Source organism: Amphibalanus amphitrite, unplaced genomic scaffold (assembly GCF_019059575.1).
Source record: "Amphibalanus amphitrite isolate SeventyFive unplaced genomic scaffold, NRLGWU_Aamphi_draft 000014F_arrow, whole genome shotgun sequence".
NCBI classification, from domain to species: Eukaryota; Metazoa; Arthropoda; class Thecostraca; order Balanomorpha; family Balanidae; genus Amphibalanus; species Amphibalanus amphitrite.
The window spans coordinates 278,884-298,487 of record NW_024881510.1 but is presented as its reverse complement, the minus strand read 5'-3'; the positions used below and the strand labels follow the sequence as shown (position 1 = coordinate 298,487).

Sequence of the window (19,604 nt, the reverse complement as noted above, 5' to 3'; positions counted from 1 at the left end):
GAACTATTGTGAAAGAGCAGCGTATATTATATATTACGTAAAGCTTCAAGAAGGCGAAGAAATGTCAGCGACTACCTAGAACACATGATGCGAATGACGACTAAAGGGAAATATAGACGAGAAAAAGCGTACGTCACATTTACACGACAAGGCTGGACAAATGTCACTGTTGGGAAAAACGCTGACGAATTTTCCCCACAGAAAAACGATACGGCACGGGAGCGGAGGAAAGGTCTCGACAGCACCGTCACCATCACAGGACGGTAACCATCGGCGGCCGGCACGGCGCGACCGGAGGAAAACCACGCCAGCGACAGGAGCCACACCTCCGGAACAGCGCGGCCGGGCGAGACTGCAGGGTGGGCAGGACAGAGACAGCCGAGCCGACACCACAAATCCCCCCGACACGAGCCGGACCGGAGAGAGAGGGAGGGAGGGCACAGACACAGCGGGCTGACGCCATGGACCGCTTCGTTCGCTGAACGACCGCCGCCTGTGTAATCGGAGCTCCGACAGGGCAGGTGTGGCAGGGATGAGCCCCTGGTGCCTGGAGGGGGAGGGGAGGGGCAGCTGGACGGGCTGCCCGCGGGTACAGAGCTCTTTGTTCCACCTTGCCCCATGAAGAGTGCAGACAGAACCGCCAAGCGACCCAGGGGTGTAAATGAAAACAATTCGAATAAAACAGAGGATGGTTGAAAGATACTGCTGGCAAGTGCTTCGTGCTTGTTGGATGCCTAATCAATAAAATAGTAGCAAGCTTTGCTAGTGGACATGCTGCCTGTATTCGGTATCAGGATATAGGAACTGGTAGTTGGTGCTTCCTATTGCATGACAGCCAACGGAAGAACCCGCATGAGCTCACCAGCCCGCATCCAATTCATATGCAGCGTGAGACTCCGAGGCTAAATATAGTATATACCCAATTGTAGTCACACCCCCAGCCGCGCTCAATGTCAACCACTCCCTTCTGTGGCAAATGGTCTCACGGTTATCAACAGACCAATGCATCAAACAGATCCCGCATCCGGGATCTGTCGATTTGCTGAGAGTGATCAGTGATCATTTTGAAACTCGTTCAAGACATGCTTAGCGAGGGTAATCTATCAACGCGGGAGCACGAGCAACCAATCGAGCAAATGCAATGCAGTCGGTGCCAGAAACTATAAGCTGAGCGCTGAGTGAGCAAAGTGGGGAGTGGGGGGGGGGGGGGGGGTAGCCTCCTGCCGTGCATTTCAACAAAGGACCCTCTCATCCACCGCACTTAACCTACCTGTCACCTCCTCCTCCGGCATGGCTGGCTCGCGGTCGCAGCGTCCGGTATCGGTCTCAGCACGCTCTCTCTCAGACACCGTTCCTCTCAGCACCGGCCGCTCGGAGACACTGACAGTGACTAGTCACCGGTCCGACCGGCCGACCGGCCAGTCCCGGCAGGCGAACCGTTCGCCGGCGGCCCGGAAACAACCCACTGAGTCAGCGGCCCGCCGCTCCAGGCGCCGACCCCTCCCCCTCCTCCACATCACCTGGCGCCCCCCACGGTACCTGTGTGACGTCACTCATGACTAGCCACGGTCGGGCGGCCTTGTCTGCTGCTAGCCGACATGCAGACACAGGCTCCTGCCCATTGTTCGACCGGATTGGGGCGCGCCCGGAGATCAGGCGTTATTGCAGCGCCGTATAGAATACCGGGAGGCATGCGCGGCCCGCGCTTCGCCAAGGCCCCTCCGAACTCCGGGATGGCGCGGCTGTGCGCGGTACGAGTCGCGAGTCGCAAACGTTTCCAGCGAGGAGGTGGCTGTTGAGGAGTCGAGGGCACTGGACCCACAGCGAGCGGCCCACAGGGAGCGGTCAGTGACAGCGGCGCGGAGCTCGCGGGGCGCGGTGAAGAGCTCACGGTCCATGGCTCGGGTCCACGGCCGGGCTATACAGTGGACACCAGCGGGGAGCCCGGCGAACAAAGGCAAGCCGGCGGGCGGCTGAGACCGGCACGGATGGAGCGGGGCCACGGACCGCCGCCGACGCCGTGTGGGATCCGTGCTCCGCCGGCTTCCCAAGCCGTTATCCCGTGACAGCTCCCGTCACAATATCCATGATGCGTCCGGGACGGCTACGACAGCATCCACATCCTCTTATCACGGCCCATGTTCATCCTGTCTTCGTGCCGGTTCCCGTTTGTGTCCGTATCCATCCCAGACAATCCATGCCTGAGTTCACATCCGCCCCTCCCGGTGCCGGGCCGTGCCAGGCGCGCGAGCACAGGAAGTGCCCGGTGAAGCGCCGGCATGAACTCCCAGCGTGGACTCGCCGCAGCTCAGACTCCGCCTCCGCCGCCGCGGCGGCTCGACTGGGCTGGGTAGGCCGAGGCGAGGTGACGGACCTCGAGCTGGTAATGACAGCGTCCCAGCCCGTCTAGCGGCACTGTCGCCCGTGCGGTGCCGACTGAGCGAGTGTCGGCGCGCCAGAGTTGTCGAGGAGGCGAATGGATGGGACGCCGGGATGGATGACTTGCTGCCCGGGCCGGCGTCGAGCGTCGATAATGGTGTTCATTGGCCGCCGAGGAAGTCGGGACGTGCCTCCCGAACGCTGCCGCTGATCGGTCACGTGTAAGGCGGGGATCGGAGAGGAGAGGAGCGAGGGCGAGGAGAGGCGAGGGCGAGGGCGAGGGCGAGGGAGAGGGTGAGGGGGAGAGCGAGAGCAGGTCAACTTCAGTGGCCAAGAGAACACGAACTGGCGAGGCGACCCAACGCGGCGTTTGATGGCGGTCTTTGCCGAACTAACTGATGTTACATAGCGTGGTGTATCGTCCCCCCATTAAAGGATTTCTGAAGTTTTCGATCATTTCAGTGTCATCTGTCATGTTGATGTGGTTGTTAGCGGCTCAGCGTCACTACGAAGAAATCCTTGACCACAAAGACAGCCGAACAGAATATAAAAAAGGGCATCCGGCAGTCAGCTCGCAGGTTTCGTCTATCATCTCGAATGTCATATGTCCTATCACACAGTTCTATGACGCCCTACCAAGCGGATAGCGCTGTCAGAAGACGACAAAGGACGGAGGAAGGACAACGGGCAGACGGAAAGAGACGGACAAAAGGTGAGAGACAGACGGCAGCCGAAAGACAAGACGGAACACGGGAAGCTTTCTAGCTCCCAGGACCAGGAGCTACCATCGTTAGACAAAGCTGACGCTTGGTCCAAGGGGCCTCATTTAAGCCAGCGGAAACGGTAATTATATTTGACATAGCCACGGTGATTAGATACGACCAGTGTTTATCCGACGGAGTCATAGTTTGCCCGGTGGCGCCATGTTTTGTGCGGCTGGGAGTTTATCCCCTCAGCACCAAACATCCAATCACTGCGGATGACTCGGCAATTATCTCGCCACCACTGTGCTACCCGGAGCAGCAGGAGCCCGAAGAGCGTCAACAACCAGCCCAGCCGAGTTGAGCTCACCGGTAAAAAATGTCTACCGGCACTGATGGACCAGGAAGTAGGTATACCTCGCTACTTCAGAGCAAGTTTGATTCTTAGAACGTCAATGTGACAACAGGGTAATGCCCCATCATTACGGATGTCATATCTACGTAGAATCGCAGGCCGCAGAGCCGCAACCTACCTACCGCACTGGTCTGACTGGTGGCCGGCGCGATCGGCTACCCACCCCGCGCCGGCCTGAGGAAGGTCAGGGGTGTCACCGGCTCACGCGGAGTCCAAATCCTATAAGCATCGCTCCTCAGCACCATATCAGGGCACGCACATTCAGGGCCCGCCCTCCGTACAGTCGTGTACAGGTTGATGGTCCCCTACTCTTTATCCACCGGGTTCCTATGGCTCAGCATTGGCAGCAGCCGCCTGGTACCGGTAGGCTGTGCCACATGACCCGAGAGTGAAGCGGCACAGCCTACCCACACTGTATGACACCGGCTCGGGTCGCCTGGTAGAGCGATTTGACCGGACGCTGCGTTACACCGGCTGGGGGGAGGGGGGGGGGGGTAAAGGTCAGGCATGTCTATTTGACTCGGCTCGGTGGATGAGGCGGGCTGGAGTGTGGTGTGGGGCGGGGGTGATGTGGGGAGGGAGTGAGCGGACCTGGGGCTGGGTGTGCGTGGTCACTTGTCGCATAGAACCGATCGTAATCCACCCTCCAAAAATTCGTTTTAGTGATATTCACAAAACCCAGGGGGGTTCAAACACCCATCTCCCAAGTGGGGTGCGGAAGGATAGGTAAGGGTCCATACGGTCTCCTCATGCATTGCAGCAAAGAAAGAAAACAGACCTGTCACCAAATAATCTTTCTGAAAAATGGACTAATAACATAGCCTCGGACACAGAAATAAACACCCAGCACGCGAAGCGTCTCGAACCGGGCCTCTCACTACCGGTCAGTTTGACAGTCTAGCACTCCTACGCTGAGCTACACCGGATGGTGGCCACGGCCGGGGCCGTGCAGACTTTGCCGGCAAAGTCTGGCCGGGCGGGCGGCGGGGCCGGGAGGTCGGCAGCAAAGTCAATGAATGCTTTTGTGGTTTCGGGTGCCGGTCGCTCTAGCTTGGTGGAATGATGATGGATCATTGGCAAAACTTTCAACGTGGAGTCCCGGTTCGAGCCTCATCGGGGCTCCGGCTACTTTTCCGAGTTAGGATCTGTTTTGATTTTAGTGGTTGCGAGCCATTTATACGGTTTTATATCTACATACATGTCGGTTGTCGATTGATTGATTGATTCATTCATTCGTTCATTTAATACATTTCGACATTTAGCATACGAATTGACATCCAGGATCAATCCGATCAATCTACCATTTTCATAAGCGTATTGCCTAAATATCGTGCATATATGTGGCACAAGACCTATGGTTGCCTCGATACCATGCCAAATCACGTTTTGCACAATGCACAAGTAAATTATATTCGCTGGGTCTTCCGTGCATTGTGCTTAGCAAAAAAAGGAATGCAATTGTTAAGCGACGCAAAATGTGCAATGCAGCAATTGACCACACACACCCGCCCAGCCCCCATGGTCCACCAACACGCCCCACACCACTCGCCAGCCCATGCCAACCACCGAGACGAGCCCCTCCCCCCGCGCTGGTCTGACGCGACAGCTGGTCTACAAAGCGCTCCACCCGGCGACCTGAGCCGATGTCAAACGGCGTGGGTAGACTATGCCGCTTCACTCTCGGGTCATGCGGCACAGCCTACCGGTACCAGGCGGCTGCTGCCAATGCTGAGCCATAGGAACCCGGTGGATAAAGAGTAGGGGACCATCAACCTGTACACGACTGTACAGGCAGGCTCGTACGAATCTCTCCGCCACGGCTCAGCACGACCCCTTCTGCGCCCGTCCGATCCCGGTTTTAATTGGTCGTTTAAAACCCTCCCCCGGTCGTCCATTCACACGGGGCCGTATATTTCGGTGTCGGCCCCCTCCCGTTGGTATTGTGTGAACCAGCGCGTCACATTCCGGGCTCTAATAAAACGGCACCGATCACTTCCCAGATAGAGCCGAGGTGGAAGACGGAGAGCGGGGAGAGGGAGGGAGGAAAGAAGGGAGTAGGGGAGGCGGGCCAGAGTCTACAAAGGGCTGATTTCTAATTTATGACAGCCCTCTGAGGTGCAAAAACGGCCTCGGTGTACGCTGCTTTTATGCCAAGCTATTGGAGCGTTCGGGAAAGGTTACTCGCGATTTTACAGCGTGACTAGATGAAGATGAGATGGCAATTTAGCATTCTTATTCACCTCTCCCCGTAACAACACCGCCTCCGGCGCCGGTAGGGGTGGAAGACAGGAACATACGGCGGAGAGCGCGGGACACCGTGAGATTAGGAGGCCAACTGGCCCTTGACCTGCGCCGTCTGTGAGATGCCGTTACTGGCTCGATGAGCTCCGTGCTGCCTCACTATGGCCCACTTTCGCTCGGAGCCCGCCGCCCGGCGTCTGCCGAAGGGCCATCTGCTGCAGTCGTGGTCTGAGAGCAACTCCAACCGCCGAGTTGAGGTGGGAGCAGCGCGACGAATCACATATGGCGTCAGTGCCAGAGCGACCGCGTATCATGAGATAGTTCTGGAAAGCACAGAGATATGTCTCCTGACTCCTACCACAGATATTCATGTCATCTTAACTAGCAGATTACGTCAAATAATGTAGTGACGTCACAAACCTTGAATGACGTCACACACGGACGGCCAGTCACGATGATCGATCAGAAGTTGCCGGCGACAGAGCCAGTAATCAGGGTCTCAGACCACGGAATCCGCCGTACGGGGGCGTGCGAACCGCCCCCGAAGCCAGCCATAACCAAAACCGCGGTCAAAGCCACACTCAGAGCGGCGAACCGTGTGAAAGCTGCGGCCGTAGGTATATACTAAGGCGGCTGTTCTGCCGGATCCAGCCTTCAGGAAACAGCAGACTGCAAGCCTAGACAAAATATGACGGCGATAAAGCTTGTGCTAAAACAGTAAACCAGAAGACCTATTAACTTTAATCACCTAAGTGGACAAGAACTTTATGAAGTTTTGAAACTCTATTTCTTGCTGAACTAGACATGTAGGAAACACGACCCTCGTTTTCCGTATCAATTAAGATTGGCACATACTTCACTGGGGTATGTGTATAACAAGTGACATGTCCGGACGTTTGGAGCTCATAAGAGGCTGCGGATGAGCGATTACCAGCCGCAGTCAGCTGATTACTGATGACGTCACAGCGGGAAACAAGGCAGGCGCGGCGACGGAAAACGAGAGATTCAAGGGCGACAGGAATTCCACACCGAGAGGCGCAGCGCAGTCAGAGTCGTCGGCTCTCCGGAGCCAGGAGGCGGCGGACAAACAACGACGATTGTCTGTGGAGATGTGTGGAAATATAGACACCGCAAACATTCAGGGATGTGCTAAATATGGATACAACAAAAGGTCAATTGGTATGTAGATTGCAAACATGGACAATGGAAAAAGCAAAAAATAACAACAAACGATGTTACCCCAAAGACAATACCGAACATATAAAATCCCTTACCTAAAATCTTTCTTATATCTAAATCCAGTCTTTCAACTAATTTGGGGTCGAGGCGGGCTCAGTAAGCTGGCAGATACCTGCTTCTAAAACATTTCTGCCTACAAATTAGGCTTGACTCTCTCCAGTTGTTTGCCTCACGGGCCTCTGTCCCTCCTACTGAATACACGGGCCCGTTTCTCATTACATTCCTCTCGTGAATGCGTTTTGGTCGGAGGCGGGAGTGCGTTAGCCTGGTGAATAGCCCACGTGGAGTGGGGAAGCTGGAGGGCGCCTCTGATTCAAGGTCGGGGAGCCAACGGCCCGGCACTGCCTCCCAGAGTAGCAGGCGAGAGACGGTGACCGATAACGACGGAGCTAGGGAGGGATGAGACGGGAGGAGAGAAAACGCAAATAGGAAGATAGAAGTGAGAGGAAGGGAGGGAAGTCAGATGACGAGAACAACGGATACACCCTAAAGAGGAGCATCCTAGGACTAACCTAAGAAAGACTGAAATACGGACTAGTAGGCCAGAGAAGCGCAGACTGGGGCGACTGCCGACCAAACCAGACCAGACCATAAAGAGACAGACCGACCCAACCAAACCAGATCAAAGTGACTATGGACCACTGGAGTGGCGGCCAGGTAACACGGCCTAACGGTGCCACCGCGGTCCGAATCGGACGGCGGGTCCGGCCGCCGGTCCTGCAACCTGCAGCTGCGACACTACATTTTTACACTAACCGGCCGGACTTGTATGTGCGCCTGCAGGGCAGCACGACCGCTGCCAAAAATCAGACGTTTGAGCTCCAGTCGCCGTGTCAGCGGAGGGAGATTATAGGCTGACTGTGGCAATATTGGTCATTTACGACAGCGGTTATAACTGCATTCTGATCAGAAACCAGGCTGTGTAGCCCGTACTGCGGTGTGAGACAGAGGGTCACTGACCTGCACGACGCACCGGGACGGTCTCCGTGGGTGACATTCAACAGCAGCGGATTCGACAATCACCTCAGCAGCTGCAATGGTTCGTGAATTGCAAATACCGATCACCAGTCCAGTTTACTGACGGCGATCCGGGCTGCACATATTCACACGACTCCGCAGACGCTGGCCGGTAATCGCTCCGTTCGCACCCGAGCCAGTACTGCACCGCACGCACCAGACGGAGCGACTGCAACGCCGGCGCTCAGCTAACACCGGCGACCCCACCTCGCACAGAAAGATAACATCCGGCGACTGGCCGGTCGTGGCGGTGCTGCTGAGGCCGGATAGAGTGGACGTACTCCAACACCTCACAATGAGAACTAACTGCTGTCCTGGACACAACTCTCTCCTCTACCACGGAACCACCATAGCGGCACACTAGAACAAGGCCCAGCGGTTCGGAACGTTGCACAATGAATTGCCCACCCACCAATGACATTTGGACTGTGAAGCGTAAGTGAACTTCACCAACACGCACACATGCATGCAAGCCATTATGCAACATTGCGATCATGGTGGATGACACAACCAGAGGTGACGAAAATCTGAACAATGGGAAAGATCATTGCTTCCTTCCTGCAAAAATGATTAGCTGGAAACATCACAGCCTCAGCCGAACGAGAAGTGTGCATTGATAGAGCAAGGAACACACTTCACCTTGACGGACAAAATGCGGATAAAAGCTTTTAATGGATCAATAGCATCGAAATCGACATGCATCATGTTGCAAAACTTCGGAGCCTTGACACAGTGCTCCTCAAATTAGCGCTCAATATAGGCTGATTTCGACAAGGATTTGAAGGACCGGATAATCTTGATTTAATTATTGCACTGCATTGCCGGCATAGTGGTCGTTATCGTGACCCCTATTACCGACAAAGAATGCACAAGGACAAATATAGAACTGCAGGATGACGACACCGTAAAATACGCAAAATGACGGTCATTGCGCATAAATGCTGAATCAAATTTGTATGGCCGTCACAGCCATACCCGCTTGATGTGTGCGACAAATGCAGAATTTGATCCGGCTTAAACCACGAACCAAAACTAATGCGGCGCCAGTATTTAAATCGCCAGGTTCTTGCGACAATTGAGCTCGTCTCCGCGAATGTCATGACCGTCGCTAACACTGGCTGAGCCTCGCCTGCATCCAAAGCCGTCATTTACAACACTCTCTACAGCACAGATTCATGCCTAAACTATGTCGTCAAGCTGAACAAAGACACAGTCATGGTCAGGAAAACGATAAGGCAAACTGTTATTCACCGGCCACTGAAAAGGAAGAAGTATGCTTCAAAAACAGAAAACAAGGTCTGATAGCCTATATCGGCTGCATCTTTTCGTCCGGCCATGCCACTATTTACCGTTTGTTGACGGCCTTACTTATACGTTGACACACAACATCACATCGAGATCGAGGATAGACCACTGGGACACTGTCGAGGCAAGGAACTCGCAGAGATGAGCTGTCCCCTCATCAGCGTTCGTCTCTCCAGAGCAGAAGGTCCGATCCCGCACATTCGCCTCTCCAGACCAGACCAGCCCTGAGTGGTACCGTCCCCGTAACGTGCTCCCGCTCCCATCACCCGCTAATTGAATTAGCACCATTCTGTGCACCAAACACCGGACATTGCGCGTACTTATCCCGTGCGGCGCCGCCGGCGGGGGAGATTTGGCCGTGCAGGGCCAGGGTTCGCCAGCGCAGTGCATGCACCGGAGCAGGGCGCCGCGGGGTGGTGCCGGTGCCATCATCCGCTGCCCGACAGGGACCGGTTCTGGGCTGGACCGCCCCGGCCCGCGGCGCCGCGGCTCCAGTCAGTGGGTCAGTGGCAGACTCTGGCCACGGGCCACCGGGCCGCTCTCACCGCTCACTGCACCCCACCGGGTGAGAAACTGGTGGATGGGGTGAGCTGGCGTGTAGCCAGCTTAATCATCATTCGATTACATATCGCGATAACATGATGGTAGGAAACAGGAGTTGCCTGCAATAGGTACAGGAAACGAGTGAGATGCTGTCACAACCGACTAATGAGCCAGAATGCCTCTGAAACTGAGATCAAGGAAACGACCAACGATAGCTCAAGTCAGGAAAATAGCTGCAACAGCGACTAGGTGCGCAATTCCGGTAGACGGCAACGTCCTTGGGCGTGCAATATTATCCCCAATATTGTCAGTAAGCAATGTGTTACCCCTGGCTGACTCACTAAATAATGCCGGCGTCAAATAGAGATCCCAGATCGAGATCCGACACGGGCTAGGTGTCCAAACTGCAAACAAACGACTAAGCCCATGGTCAGCCATGCCCGCTGTCCTTGTGGCTTTAGCAGCCGTCGGCATTCTCCTTTTCCCGAGTGGCCAATCCACCACCATGGCTCTCTGATAAGGCTGTCGCTTGTCACTGTTGCCATAGCAACGGAAAACATTTTAAATCGGCTCCCGTGTGCCAGCTGGGAAGTCAAATCGGCGGCGGCGTTGCGCCATGAGCTGCCGGTTAGATGAAAAATGACCGAGTTCGATGCAGTCGGTCTGCAGAGAGTCACGCGAGCTAGCGCCGCGCGCCGTGGCGGAGGCGGGTCACTCGGTCCCTGCCTGAGGCCTGGTGGAGCCACTCATGTGTGACTCGGAGTCGGGTATGAAACAGTGCCACTAGAGCAGGCAGGGCAAGGGGACTGTTGATGTTGGTCTGTCGGGGAGAGGATATCAAAACCAGCGGCCTCGGTACGCTAGGTGTTCTCACATCACCAGCGTACCTGTCAGCTGTCACCTGACAACAGCGCAGCCCCAATGGTGACAGCTGTCACACTCGCGGTCAGCGCCGTGGCCTGTCCCGTCCTGACCACTCCGAACAATGGACCACACCACACACCACTACGTAACTAACCGTAACTCGTCACTGTAACTAACCGTAACCGACAGTGGACGCAGCAGCGCCATTCAAAGCTCGGGTCGGCGTCAGCGGACCGCAAGCCCGATCCACACGGCCGCCCGAACACCGGGTGCTTTCCATGTTTTCACTAATGTAAAAGTTCCGGATTGATGTCATAATGGCTGCACGCTTCGAATGATACGAAAACGAAACGCATTCCTTGTCAGCGCCGTCGGTGGCGACAAGAAAAATTGGGCGGACGAAAGTCTTGGTGAGGAAATGGAAAACAGTTGAGCTGGACAAAAAGGCTCCAACACGTATCTTCCAAGGGCACAAATCCCTACAATTCTGCCTACAAATTGTCAACTCATTGAGTCAGTCGTGAAAGGCACAGGTCGAGCGTATTATCATATCCGCGAGAAACTATAGACATACAAATAAAAAATGAGACTTTTTTGCTTGCGTTATTTCTCCGCATGAAAAGCTCGTGCAACCGCAAATCTTGCATGTGTGGATGCGCGTGATTGTTGTTTTTTATGACATGAAATTAAAAAAAAATATCAGTGCAGCCATGCCACCCTTTGATGCAATATCATGTGGCCTACGTCGAAAGGTCGTTGGACAATTCTATATGGAGAACTGGAGTAAGGGCAAAGCTTTTACATACAAACACTTCAAAAACATGCACGTTCCTAAATCAACACTATACAGGATCATGCGACAGTGTGATGAAGGTGTGCCATTGTCGCGGAAGAGCGGGAGTGGTCGTCCTGCAAAGAAAATGCCCCCGGCAAAATGTCAACGTCTCCAGACAGACATGAAGGAAAAAATAGGGGCGTCACAGCCACGTGCCGCAAGAAAATACGGTATCAGCCAGCAATATGTGTCATGGATACTCAAGGGTAAAACATCACTAAAGTACCGAAAGCGACAGACCGTTCCGGACGTTACTGAAAAGCAGAAAAAACGCCAGAAGACGGCTTGCACTATCCTTCGAAAGACTGCAATGAAACCTAGTGGAAAAACGGTTATTATCATGGACGATGAGACGTATTTTTCATTAAAAAACAACAGCTGCGTCGCCAATAAGGGCTTCTATACAAGCGATAAGAAGAACACGCCCTCCGCAGTCCGGTTTGCGAAGAAAGGCAAGTTCCCCAAAAAAGTGATGCTCTGGCTGGCCATCTCAAGCGAAGGAATGAGTGAACCAGTATTCGTAGAAGGAAATGCCATGAACGGAGATTTCTACGAAAAGAACTGCATACCTATTGTGAAGAAGTTCATAACAACCCACCATCGTGGAAAAAAGGTCATATTTTGGCCTGACCTCGCCACGGCTCACTATAAGACGTCAGTCACCAAGAAGCTGAAGGAGCTCAAAATTCCAACGGTTGCACGTGCCCATAACCCACCAGCAGCGCCTCAGATCCGGCCAATTGAGAGGCTCTGGAGCCACCTGAAGCAGGCTGTGTACGAAGGCGACTGGGAGGCTGAGACAGCAGGTGCCCTGAAGCGACGGATCCGCGCCAAGCTGAAGAAGCTCGACCTGAACATCGTCCAGAACCTCATGAGAGGTGTCAAGACCAAGGTGCGTCGCGTCTCGGACGGCGGTCACGAAACGCTTCTTCGTCTCTGAGGCTGACACGCAAAGCTTCGGTGCTTCGAACAAGGCTATTACGGATGAGACACGGCTTCAGAATGCTGAAATATACGCTTTTTAAAAAAGTCTCATTTTTTATTTGTAACCCGTTATAACCCCCTGAGTGAAAACAATTTGTCGATTCATTATCATCCCATCAATGGCCTCAGCGGTCACGGTTGTGCGTTTTCACGCCGTCTCGCTGCCAGCGGCGGTTGGCCTTGCATGGCATTCGAGTTCCGCCACACCTCAGAGCCATTGCGGCACCACGGCGGCTGCGTTAACGCCGCTGCAGCAGACTCCGCCGTCACGCGGAAGGTTCTGCATCGCCAGTCGCGCCAGCACCAGCCTCCAGCCCTCCCACGAACTTCACACGGGGTGACCTTGATCCGCGCGTTAGCCCCCCCCCGGGCCTCCCCCTCCCCGCCCTTTGCTCGCTGTGTTCCGACAGTCATCAATTAGGTGACCTTTTCGAAGTACTCGCGGCATTTAGGAGGACCCTCCTGAGACACAGTGGAAGGTTTTTGTGGACGATTGTTTACGGCGCATATCTGTAAAGACGTGCATGCCGTTTTTATGATGGAGGGAAGCAGATTATCGAAGATGTTTGCCTGTTTTTGTTATGCTGTCGCTGCTCCCCACAAGCTATGTTTACTGTTTACCGTAGCCGACTTAACGGCACACGGTGTGAGACGCGTCATAACTGCAACCGCACGCCTCCTAGACTTCATGACATTTCATGCGATTATATGCTGCGCTATCTGGAACAAACGATTATAGGTACTGCACCTAATGCGAAAATAATGGACCAGCAAGTAACCTTCTCTAATAATCATCCGACAATACTTCGAAACAAAGGTGAAGTAAAAAGGAGCCATCATTTGCGTTATCAATCATAAAGTAAAGTGATTCAAAGTTCATTCATCACCTACCGAGGCAGTCATCAAAATCAAATAAAAAGGTATTTAATAAAGAACATATAAAACTAAATAACTGCAAGAACGGTATAAGAAAATTGCACCACCAGAGTTCATGAAGGTATGCATTTGGCTCCCATTTAAATGTGATGTTTACAAGCTCAAACCATCACTCGCTCACGATTAATGATCACATTCTTTGTGTTACGGAGCAAGGTATGCGCCAAACTCCTCCCATCAAAAGACGTTAGAAAGGACGGAGGAGCCAGCAGAGAGGGTGAAAGGGAAGGGGACGGCAGGCACCAAGTGCAAACAACTACATACTAACAGCGGGGTTAGAGCAGAGGGTGCCGAACAACAAGGGGTGCGCGCGGAGAGACTTTCACTGGCGATGGTGGGGTCGGACTACCACCTGTGTACACAGAGCATTAATGTCCGCCCCGGGGCACAGCTACGAGTCATAACAGCACTGCTGGGTGGAGGCAGGAGCCTGCCGGACCGAGGGGCTAGTTCATGTAACGTAAAGCCTATGTGATCCCACACGCGCCCGCATTGGGCCAGTGATCATGTGATCTGAATCGCCAGGGCTGTCTATAATGGACACCTGACGGAGAACAAAACACTATACCACTTCAGATCACAACACCGAAGACAGTCAGAGAGAACAGGACCAGCAGGCAGCGTGGATGTCAACACCGTATTTGGGACACAGTGGCGAGTGGGAAGGACGGGTTATCCAGTCCAGGTCAAACGGTAGGCAGGGACGGACGGGTTGACCACCCCAGGTCAAAGAGTGGGCAGGGAAGATGGCGAGGAGGACACAAAGTAGCTGGGGAAGATGGCGAGGAGGACACAAAGTAGCTGACACGATCAGAGCGCGTTGGTGACTGGAATAGTGACTCACCAGTCATCAGTTAGTGCTCGGTCGATAGGTGGGAGGAACAGGTAGCAAGTCCAACGACATGCGGGCGAGGATGTTGGTAAACGGGTCAAGCATCGAACGGTGCGTCCTCAGAAAGCGGGACCTCCAGTGGGTCAGGCCAGGAGCGTCAGCTGTGGGACCTAGCGCACGCACATTTTTTTTTCTTTTTACAGCGATGCGAGGGACAAGTGCGTCACGGAATCATGTAACAGCGTCACGACTTACTCAGAACAGCGACAGCTGGAAGGTTATGGTTGTTTGGTTTTCCCACAAGTGAAAAGCAGATGTGCTTTAGCGAAATATGGAGATAGGAAGACTTACAATGACCTTCAAACCGACTGGAATCATTAGCGACAGACAAGATGCAAAAGTTGTATCATTAAAGCGATGTCCTACGGAGCAATCCTCGCTGAGACAGACAAGAACAGGAAACGAACAGCGAAGAGGAAACCCACCCTGACTGAAATCACTATGTGATCATGTTATACACCTACTGCGACAGGTGAGAGTGACCCCTTCACCTTCAAACTCACACCTGATAGGCCTCACTTCCTCCAAGGTCACGAGCAACAAGAATCGTTGCACCAACATAACTCTCCCCTCCCCTGATAAACGTATATCTGATCTATAAGACTCTAACCCCACGTTTACCCCAACCCTGTAGATGCCTCCCAATCCCACTACACCCGTGGATTCGAGCCCGGCCCATTTGCCGGCCTCGGTCACTAACAACGCTTCGTCAGCGGCCGGCGGGCAGTCAACCGTGAGCCGACGGTCCTACCCATGGGGACGCGCCGGGCGGTGACCGAAAGTGGTGTGACCGCCACACGGCCCGGCCATTGGTGGACGCCATCAGCCCTCCACTGAGCCCGGGTCGGTGACTCGTGCGGCCGGGCCAGCCATGGGAAGGTGGCGGATACGGACGCCGCACGTAAGGGCAAGGCGGCACAATCACAGGGGCTGTTACCGGTGACGAAGAGGTAGTTACAAGGATCTCTGCTCCATGGTACTGTCTCGTCATTTTGAATGCATTTCCGGGCGAACTTTCCTCCATCCCATGGTTGCCTCCGACATATTTTCTGTCATTCGTTTCGTTTCTTATAGTTCGATTCGTCCTTGCGATGTCACCTCCCTTTCCTTCCCAGGGCATACCTGAAAACAACATCCTTTTCCAATAAACTTCTACTAATCATTACCCTTTCAGTACCACTAATCCCATCTCATTACATTCACTACCATATGGCAAGACATGTGTTCTACAATTTTGTATTTAGGCTATACATTGTTTTAGTATCTTCCCACATCATCCTCAGCACCGTTTGTCCTTTCTGTGCCTCGTCCCGCTCTGCTTTCTTTGGCGAAGCGTCTGCAATCAGTTTTGACACCCCTTTCTGTTTAGAGACGCTGCGGAACTCCGTAGGGCCCAGTGGGATCCAGCGGAGCCCGGTGGGTTCAGGCGAAGCCCGACGTGAGCCAGGTGGGACCCAGTATAGCCCAACGGACCCCCAGTGGAACGCAGTATAACCAGGTGGCCCCCGGCGGCCGTCTGCGGTCGCCGCCGAGCCGGCAGCAGCCAGCCCAGGCCGCCCGTTTCACCGGAAGGATGGGGCGAAAAGGCCGCCGGCGGCGTTCCGCCCAGGAAGTGTCGCTTTCGACGCCGGTCAGAGGTCACGGACGTGTGCAGCGAGATGATGGAGTGACGTCAGAGTTACGTCAGAATGGCGTGAGGTGCAGTGGCGAGTGGTGCGCGGAGTATAGGTTCAACACTGCTGGGTAGGAACTGAACTATTTTTGAAGGGTTTTTGTAATTTAACCAAATTGCTTCTAGTCGTGATGGGGTGCGGAGACGTTTACGCGTGAACAATAGGGACGACTGACGAACAGAGCTTTGACAACAAAACAATAGCTAAGGAAGTGTTTGATCAATCGAAACCTTGCATCCTATCAGAATGCCCCGCTGATTTGTTGTGCTCATTTCATGGCATTCCTCCCCCCCCCCCACACACACACATAAATGTCAGCATGAGGGTACCGACAATCTGAAATGGATGATCTAATTCATAACATATCACACATTAAAAATGATATCCGCTGTGCTAGCGACCGGCATCTCATCACCGCGATGGAACGGCCGCTGAGCTGCGACGTCTCCCCTCCACACCGGACTCCGCTCAGGCCACGGTACCCCGCGCGGGGTCAATCGGGTCACTCCGTCCCCACTGCCGGGGGTCGACGGCCGGCCGGCTCCGAGAAAAACTCGGGGGCGGCCGCCGGCCGTCTCTCTCTCTGGTGTGTGTTTTTGTGCGGGGAGGCCCGGTGAGCTATAGGCCCATTAGACGAGCAGCCGAGCTCACAAGGCCGCCGCTCGACCACCTGCGGTCACGCTGGAGTGGCCCATGGCAGGGAAGATGGCACGTCAGAGGGGAGAGCAGCGACCGTGCAAACGACTCGCGAGGGAGGGTCGGAAACGATGGAAACGGCGCAGGATGTGCAGGGGGGGGGGGGGGTCGTCGGCATTCACGGAAACCGTTTCCATGAATGTCGATGACGGCGCAGATAATAATCAGTATCCATGGCAACTACCTACAAACTGTGGGTGATTGGTTCAGTTTACATGAAATAACGCAAAATCGAAACAACGCAGAACGGTAATTGTTGGTAACCATGGAAACAGCGCACGACGCTGACATGGATCTGTATGGATCTGGATGTTATATCCTCGATAAAAAGGCAGAATGTGAACGGGACATCCATGAAAACGACAGATTAAAGGAAATAGTTCACTTTCACGAAATTATTTTTTTTGCAATGGATTTGTGATTTTTTATGTTCAAAATGATCAGCAAAGAAAATAAAACCTTTTTACAACAAAAGATTATTTTCTATATTTTTGATATAGGAAGAACTTTTCAGTTTCTGTAAGGCACACGCGATCCAGTATGAAAAGAGCATGGGTCCCGAAAATTCTTCAGAAACTAGAGAAATTATCGCGGCCACCGGCATTTGGGCGATCTGCTCGTGCTTTTGTTACTGGAGCGCCTCACTGGAGCGAATTTCTCTAGAGTTCTCGTAGATAATTTCTCTAGTTTCTGAAGAATTTTCGGGACCCATGCTCGTTTCATACTGGATGCGAATATATGCAAGGCACACATCCTCAACACAAGACACATTTTTCGGGACGAGAAATAGAATATCTTTGCATAGGGTGATCGTTGGGCTGTAAAAGCTCCTGATTTATGCTCGTCTCAGCCCAAGCTACGGAACTGCTATTCCAGTTCAAAACCCATGTTAAAATGTGAACTATTTCCTTTAAGTTAGTGATGGATATTAAATGAATGCTATGATGATCACAGGCTGGTAAGTATTTCAGGAAACCGGCCCCAGAGTGCGCTTCTAATAGAGACCAAGAGACGGTGCCATTAAATATGAGTAGGCAATATGCACTATGTAGCTGAGCTCAGGCGCCTGAGATGCTGAAACGAACTCCAGTGTAACGAGCTTAGCCAGGAGGAATTCGAAGAGGACTTATCGACTTAATGACTGGTGGGACAGTCTCAACATGGTTGCACAGGTTAACGACATTGTTAGGGTCGGATTTCGAGCTCTGTCCATTGATTGAATGGAAGTGATCGCCTGGAACGCAGGCTTACAATTTGAGTTAACAATATTGGCAATGACGTATCCTCGCAGAAGGCAGTTAAGTACTTAGGCATTCAGTGGCTGAACAGTGAACACTGAACAGTGGACACCGATTAGGCTAATGCTAATGCAATCATCCAATCTTGACCCCATTTTTTCAGTCAATTACGGATTTGTATGCAGCAGTTTGGAATAAGATCGAGCACCGTTTCTGACTTTCTACACATTGGGGAATGTGTTTATCATCACCATTCAATGAATGATATTCAAATACCCATAGTCATCTATGCTGATTGCTGAACGAGCCTAAAAACCATGCGATTGGATGTTGGATACGGGAGACGGTCACACCACGCAAAGACGCTGCCATGTCCTGGCACTCACGGCACGGGACATGTATCGTCGATTGTCACAATGAACAAACACCGACGGATGAGCGTTTCCATGACAACAAAGACGGAAAGTATTGAGGTCGACACCGGGGACAGTGAGACATCGTCGGATACACCAATAGGTTGCGGACACAAAGCAAAACGAACATCTTCTACTGGATTTACCTGCAGGTTAAGGCTTGTATGTGCCAAGAATATCACATCTAAGCCACCGTAAATCACAACAAAGTCTTGCTTTGTATCCCCAGTAGACCACCGATTTTAGGACTAAAGTACGTATCGCTAAAGTACGTAGGACAAAAGTACGTATGCAAATGTTCGTACGCAAATATACGTAGGCGATAAAGTTCGTATGCCAAAAGTACGTACGCAAATGTTCGTACGCAAAAGTACGTATGCAAAAGTACGTAGTGCATAAAGTACGTATGTCAAAAGTACGTACGCAAATGTTCGTACGCAAAAGTGCGTATGAAAAAGTACGTAGCGCATAAAGTACGTATGCTAAAAGTACGTACGCAAATGTTCGTACGCAAAAGTACGTATGCAAAAGTACGTAGTGTAAAATGTACGTATGAAAAAAGTACGTACGCAAATGTTCGTACGAAAAAGTTCGTATGCAAAAGTACGTAGTGTATAAAGTACGTATGTCAAAAGTACGTACGCAAATGTTCGTACGCAAAATTACGTATGCAAAAGTACGTAGTGTATAAAGTACGTATACCAAAAGTACGTACGCAAATGTTCGTACGCAAAAGTTCGTATGCAAAAGTACGTAGTGTAAAAAGTACATATGCCAAAAGTACGTACGGTTCGTATGCCAAAGTACGTAGTGTATAAAGTACGTATGCTAGAAGTAGGGTATAGTAGTGTAAGCTGAGCCACTTTTTCTTTATTGCTGCTCTGTTGCCATACTACAGGGAACTCATGATAAATTCACATACCAAATAATATAGCTTTGTCCATTTCGCCAATTTACTCATCGAGAAATTTTGCTATGCCTTGTAACAAATGCTCATTAAATAAAGAATAAGAAAGGTATTACACATTGATCAACTTAACCCAAGGGTGGGGTACGTACTTAATCAGTGGTCGATAAAACTTCCAACGTGCCAACGCTCGTTGGAGCAAGATATTAGCAATACTTGGAAGAGCTGGAGACAGTCCGCCCGTCTACATGGATGCTTCCTTACGCCTAAAGTACAGCATTGACTTATGACTTACTAATCGTCCGGTGCTGTTATCGGCTGCTCGG

At 52.5% G+C, this 19,604-nt stretch overlaps 1 protein-coding gene across 1 annotated transcript in view; it reads right to left on the bottom strand.

The window, feature by feature from the left end:
* Window positions 1–1,469, bottom strand: part of LOC122384008 — a 28,709-nt gene extending 27,240 nt beyond the window's left edge. The window contains exon 1 of the mRNA XM_043370946.1: window positions 1,271–1,469. Coding sequence (XP_043226881.1) covers window positions 1,271–1,292 — 22 coding nt within the window. The 5' untranslated portion in view covers window positions 1,293–1,469. The remainder of the gene's footprint in view (window positions 1–1,270) is intronic.
* Between the last annotated feature and the right edge of the window lie 18,135 nt (window positions 1,470–19,604).